At 39.5% G+C, this 7,091-nt stretch overlaps 1 protein-coding gene across 1 annotated transcript in view; it reads right to left on the bottom strand.

Annotated features, from left to right (window-relative positions):
• Positions 1-2,869, bottom strand: part of LOC103743854 (zinc finger protein 248-like) — an 18,934-nt gene extending 16,065 nt beyond the window's left edge. Inside the window, 1 exon segment of the mRNA XM_017801022.1 lies at positions 2,761-2,869. Within this exon segment, the coding sequence (XP_017656511.1) occupies positions 2,761-2,869 (109 nt within the window).
• Between the last annotated feature and the right edge of the window lie 4,222 nt (positions 2,870-7,091).

The raw sequence follows: 7,091 nt of genomic DNA, 5'->3' as shown, positions 1-7,091 counted from the left end.
GTCTCTAATTTCATATCTTGGATTGACTTACACATTTCATTCATCTGCTTTAATTCTCTTGAAGCTATTCACATTTTTTTTGGAATTCATGAATTGTGAGGAGATAGGCTGTCTTGGTTTTCCATATTCTTTCTGTTTCCATGCTGGCGTTTGTGTTTCTGGATTTAGTTCATTGGTTGAGTTTTTCTTCCTTTTGTATTTTTTATTTTTAAAATTAGAGTTCCATTTTTTTTTCTTTCAGTGGTGGCATTTACAGTGTTCAGTGGAGGACTAAGTAGTGTTCAGGTATCATTTTCCTTGTTAAGATTGGAATTTATGGCTAGAGGCTCTTTATCAAGTCTTCCTTTGAGAATCAGGTCTTGTCCTGGGTCAGCTAGTGCCTCCTGCCTTGGTATGTAGCTTTCACTGTATTTTGTTGAACTCCACATGCCTTCAGTCTCACCCAGAGTTATATTTGATTCCCACTCTGGGTTTACTGGGAGCTCGCCAAGGCCTTGCCCCAGTTGAAGACTGGTCCACAGCCTGGGTCCACTGGTACATGTGACAGAGGATTAGTGTTTAGAATACACAAGGAACTAATAAAACTAAACATTTAGAAAAGAAATTACCCAATTAAAAGATGGGCTATGAAACTATACCAAATTCACAAAAGAATACAAATGGCTAAAAAATGGGCTATGAAACTCTACCAAGTTCACAAAAGAATACAAATGGCTAATAAACACTTTTAAAAAGTGTTCAGTACCCTTAGCCATCAGGGAAATGCATATCAAAGCTACTTTAGGATTCTGCCTCACCCAAGTCAGAATGGCCATCTTCAAGAACACAAATGATAACAAATATTTCATGAGTTTAAGGAAAAGTGAACCCTTACGCACTGTGGGTGGGAGTATAAACTAGGGCAGACTCTTTGAAAACAAGTTTGGAAGTTTCTCAAAAGAAACTGAAAATGAAAATACGATATGATATGGGTATACACTTAAACGACTCTAAACCCAACTATAAAGACACTTGTATATCTGTGTTTAATGTTGTTCTTTTCACAATTAGTAGGAGTTAGAATCTGCCTAGATATCCATCAACTGATGAATGGATAATGAAAATGTGGTACATTTATACAATTTTACTCAGTTGGAAAGAAATATGAAATTATGACATAAGAAAAGAGGTGGAGCTAGAAAATGTTACATTGAGTGGTGTAACCCAGGCCTACAAAGCCAAGTGACAAATGTTCTCTCTCATTCCTGGATCATAGTTTGGAATCCTTTTTTGGTCTTTTTGAGATAGGGTCTCCCTGTAGCCCCAGTTGGCCTGGTATGCACAGAGATCTGCCTGTATCTGCCTCCTGAGTGCTGGGATTAAAGGCCTGTGCCACCACACCCGGCCTTAGTTTTGAATTCTTCAAAATGTATCCTTAATTTTTCCTTAACCACAGAGACTTGGAAGTGAGAAAGGGGTCTTGGTGAGGGTAAAGGGGGAAGAGGCATCAAGGAGGATAAGGATGACAGAACACGTGTAATATGAAAGCAGAGGGAGCGTATACTGGGGGTGAAAAGGATTAAAAGAAGATAGGGAGGGAGACTGGAGAGAAGGACTGATACTCGAGGGTAGACAAAAAATAAGGATGTATGAAGAAGCCACATTGAAAACAGTTATTTTATAAGGTTATTTTTGTTTTACTTTTTTACATATTATAATGTGTGTGTGTGCTTGTGTGTGCATCTGTATGATTGGGGGAGAGTACGTGTGTGTGTGTGTGTTTATGTGTGTGCATCTGTATGATGGGGGAGTACATGTTCCACAGCTCTTGTATGGAGTTTAAAGGATAACTTTGTAGAGTTTATCCTTTCTTTCCACTTTTATTTGAGTCCCAGAGATCAAACTCAGGCATCAGGCTTGTATCAATGGCAGTATCTACCCACTGAGTCATCTTGCTGGCCCCATTATAAACTTATTTAAACCATATTTGGGGGTGATCTTTTTGAGACAGGGTCTCCCTGTAGCCCCACCTGGCCTGGAACTTGCTATGTAGATCAGGCTGGCTTTGAACTCCCAGCGATCCACCTGCCTCGGCCTCCCTAATGCTGGGATTAAAGGCATGCACCACCATGTCTGGCTTAAACAACATAATTTTAAAAAATGTTTGAACCATGCATGGGTGGACAATGCCCCAAACCCATGAGATAGTAAATTAAAATCCTATTGCCAGACATCAGTTACAACTCTCTAGCCGTTGGCTAGAAAGGTCCCAGAGGTTCCCCAAACTATACAGATTACAGCTATTGTCCTTTGTTGCCAACTAGAACTGGATGGCAAGTCCTGACTGCTGAAGACATGATACACCTGGGATTCAAAACATGGAGAGACCAGACTGAAGCTGAGCTGGAAGCTTCCTTCCTGCTGGCTAGCTTTCATATGCTAGAAGCTGTTATGCTGGTAGCTAGGGGGAACCGTCAACAACAGTCTTTCCCAGCTTTCGACCTTGCATGCTTTCCAACTGTTAGGCAAGATGTGTCTATTAGTACAATAGTGGCACAATTGTTATGGGGTTCCCACTCAACAGAAAGCAGTTGGTATCTAGTATTGTGAACCCAGCCAAAGGTTCATGGCTAGGGAAGTCATAGGTAGTAGGACAGAACCTACTACTTTTATTTTGGTAAATGGATATGTTGTCAAATATTTGTTTTGGTAAGTGGATATGTTATGGAAAATACCATCTTAAATGTTTATGCTTTACCAACAGACTACTGCTGTGTCAACCCTGATAACGAAGCTTCTCATTGCAGTGAACTTCATGCAGAAATTCATGGTAGTCAAAGGGCTTAGAAACAAGGGACTGTTGAGAGCTCAGCTGCACCAAGTCACCCATTTCACCCCTCTAAGGCTCAGTGAACATCATAGAAGAGGAAGCAGAAAGAATGAAAGAGCAAAATGATGATGATGAGGGCCATGAAACTGTCTTCTGGGCATTACACAGACACTGTACTCATGAACTCTCAGGAGCTGTAGTTGCCTGCATGGGGTTTGAACAAGACTGAATTCATAAACACGTCATAAACACTCTGAGGATCTATTGGCAGTTGAGGGCTCCTAGGGAAGAGGAAGCCATGGTCTTCAGTGTCTCCATTGGTGACTTACTCATACTCCAGTGGATAGATCCACACCCATGCCAGTGTGGCAGTCCTGGCCAAACCCAATGTTAGAAAGCCAAACCAAAAGGAGAAGGAAATAAAAGTGGAGTGGGGTCTTGGTGAAGGAGGGGCAGCTGAATGAGGGGTAAGGGAGTGGAGGGCATGGTGAGACCAGAATGTATTATATACATGTATCAAACTGTTGAAAATGAATTAACATTAAAAAGAAATCAGGAAAGAAAATATAAAATTCCTAGGATTGAATGAAAACAAAAATGAAACACACCAAATGATACAGGAACAAGAGGCATACCTATACCTATAAAAGCTTACATTAAAAACTCCAAAAATTTTCAAATAACTTAATGCACCTCAAGGTCTTACAAAACAAAAACAAGCCAAACCCCAACTCAGTAGACAGAGAGAAATACTGAAGATGAGGACAGAAATGAATAGAACAGAAATAAAAATGAGAATGCAAAGAATGAATGGAACAATGTTGGCTCTTTAAAAGGAAAAGTGAAACTGACAAACCCTTAGACAAAGTAACCAAAAGAAACCTATGGCCCACATTATTAAAATTAGAGATGAGGGGCTGGAGAGATGGCTCAGCAGCTAAGAACACTGTTCTTGCAGAAGACCTGGGTTTGAATCCCAGCACCCACATGGCAGCTAACAACTGTCTCTAACTCCAGTTCCAGGGGACCTGACAGCCTCTCCTGTCCTCCACCAGCATTGCACAACACGGGTGCACTTACTACATGCAGGCAACATATACGCATACACATAAAAATAATAAATAAAATACAAATAAATAAAATTAGAGATGAAAAGGGAGGTGATTACAAGTCATCAGTGAAATTCAGAGGATCATTACAGCACGATTTGAAAACCTATATTGTAATAAACTGAACTGTGTACAATAAATGGATAAATTTCTACAGACAGTTTTGATCTTCAAAATTAAGCCAATAGGACACAATCAACTTCAACAGATGCATAATAAGCAACGAGATGGAAGCAATAGTAAAGCCACTCCACAAAGGAAAGCTCAGGTCCACTCAGAGTCACAGCCAAATTTTATCAGATCTTTAAAGGAAAACTAGTAATGCTCCCCAAACTCTAATGCTCCCCAAACTATTCCATATTATAGAAAGAGGGAATACTGCAAAACTCATTTCATGAAGAAATATTACCCAGACTGTAAAAAAAAAAAGTAAGGACAACAAGAAATGAGAATTATGAGCCAGCTTCCCTTGATGAACATAGATAAAAAAAATGCTTACAAACTGAATTCAACAACACATCAAAAAGATCAGTCACTATGACTAAAGGGACTTCATTCCAGGGATGCAAGGATGGTTTAACAGACACAGATCTGTACGTGTAATACATTACGTTATAGCCTTTGGGAAACAAATCACATAATCACCTTAATAGAGGCAAAAACAAAAGATCTTGGACAAGGTTCAATATTCTTTTAAGATAAAAGTGTTACTGGAACTGGTAGGGACAGAGCCTGGGCCCTGGCAGCCATAACATGCAAGGGCCCGGCCACCATCCTCCATAGGCCAATTAAAGAAACAAGCAATACTGAGAAGCAGAAAATAGATTTATTAAATGTGGCCACAATGGGAAGAGGAACAAGGTCTTTAGGGTCCTGGCACGAAGTTTAATTTTAAATAGGAGGCAAGAGGTGTGTATAAATAGTCCTGGCTGAGGTGTCATCCTGCCTACCAGTGACCCATGGTTTTCTTAGCTCCATTTTATAAAGTGCAAAAGAACTGAAAAAAAATGGAATAGAAGGGCAACACCTCAACATGACACAAGCTATATGCAACAAACGTACAGTTAACATCACCAATACATGGGGAAAATAAAAACATTGCCACTAAAATGTGGAATGAGAGAAGGAAGTCTTGTTTTCTCCACTGTTATTTAATATAATCCTTCTTAGCTGGATCACTAAAACAAGATAAAGAAACAATGGAAAAACAAATAGGAAAAGAAACAAACTATCTCTATTTGAAAATAGGATCATGCACATTAGAAAACCTAAAGATCACACTGAAAAAAATTTAGATCTGATAAACACATTCCACAAACAGAATACAGAATCAACTTTTTTTTAAAAGCCAGTAGCTTTCGTATATGCCAATAATGAATATCCTGGAAAAGAAATCATGAAAATAGCCAGGCCAGCTGGGGCTACAGGGAGACCCTGTCTCAAAAAAAGGTCAAAAAAGGAAATCATGAAAATAATCTCATTGACCATAGAGGGGGCGTGGGGGGGAATCTAGAAATAAATCTAAGCCAAGAAGTGAAAGATCTAGACAAGGAAGTTAAAAACACTTATAAAAGAATTATACAAAAAAAGAACTATACAATAAATATTAAGACAGCAGAAGACTAGGCTGGAGAGGTGGCTCAGTGACTAAGAGCACTGGTGGTTCTTGCAGAGGACCCAGGCTGGGTTCTCAGCACCCACATGGCCGATAACTCCAGATCCAAGGGATCTGATATGCTCTTCTGACATCTCTGTGCAGAATACATGCAGGCAAAACAGTCATACATATAAAAGCAATTTTAAAAGGCAGCAGAAGATAGAAAGACTTCCAAAGCTTATGAATTCTAATTTAGTAACTCATTACTTTTGGGCATTGCACACCCATGCATAGTTCAAACACTTTTTAAAATTATATATCTATTGTACCAAAAGCAATCTGGAGAGTCAGTGCAATCCCCATTAAAATTCCAATGACATTCTTTGCAGAAGCAGAAACAACAATTGGAAAATTCACATGAAAACACAAAGGAGCTAAGAGAGTCAAAGAAATGGCGAGTAAAGGCAGCAAGGCTGGTACTACCACAATCCCTGATTCTGAGTCATACTTCAGAGCCAGAGTAATAAATTAGCACAGTACCAGCAGAAGATGACCAAGAATTAAACTCACACAGTTACAGTCAATAGACTTCCGACCAAGATGTCAAAAACATACCACTGAAAAAAGCTGAGTAGCAACAAATGTTACTTGGAAAACTGGATATCCACAGGTGAAAGAATGAAGCTGGATCTCTATTCCCTACCCTGTAAAAATCAACACGAAATGGATCCAAAACTTAATGTGAGATTTGAACTGCAGAGAAAGCATAAACATTTCAAGGTATAGGCATTAGTAAAGACTTTCTTAAAAGGACTCCAATAGCTCAGGAAATAATACCAAGAACTGAAACACAGCATTTCGTGAAAATAAAAGGTTATGCACAGCAAAGAAAATGACTGAGTGAAGAGACGTGGAATGGGGAAAACTTTGTTAGGTATGCATTTGACAGAGGATTTATATGTAGAATATACAAAGAACACAAAAAAGAAAATACCAAGAAAACAAACAACCCAAAGGATGAATGGGTTAATGAAATGAGCACACAGCTTTCCAAAGTACAGATGCCCACCCCTAACTGATGCGCAAACAATGCAACCTTACACCTAAGATTCAGGGAACATCATGGAAGAGGGGCAGAAAGATTGAAGAGCCAGAGGAGCAGAAGGCATGCTGCTAGATATTGCATTCTAGACGTGATAGGAAAGCTGAACCCAAAATCTCTACAGTACGGTAGCCTAACAAGACCTGCATTACAACAAAACCAGTTGAAATACCAGTGTGGAGGGGGAAAATGTCAGGGGGTCTAACCTCCAAATGAAGAGCTACAGACTATCAATGGATCATGAGGGAGGGAGAATCAGTTTTTTTCCAGGGACTACTTCCCTGACAGGTTATGCAATTCCAAGTGGTTAGTCTTAAACACATGTACCTACGAGTACCACTAAATGGACTCAGTGCCCATACATATGTATATTTATAAATGTATGCATTATGTGTAACAATAATAAAAGAGGACAAAAAATTGAGAGAGAGCAGGGGAGGGACATGAGAGGAGTTGGAGGGAGGACGGGGAGGG

The sequence above is a fragment of the Nannospalax galili genome, unplaced genomic scaffold (assembly GCF_000622305.1).
Source record: "Nannospalax galili isolate Female #2095 unplaced genomic scaffold, S.galili_v1.0 scaffold630, whole genome shotgun sequence".
Classification (NCBI taxonomy): domain Eukaryota; kingdom Metazoa; phylum Chordata; class Mammalia; order Rodentia; family Spalacidae; genus Nannospalax; species Nannospalax galili.
Note: the sequence above shows the minus strand (reverse complement) of the source record. Positions and strands in the feature narration are given on the sequence as shown.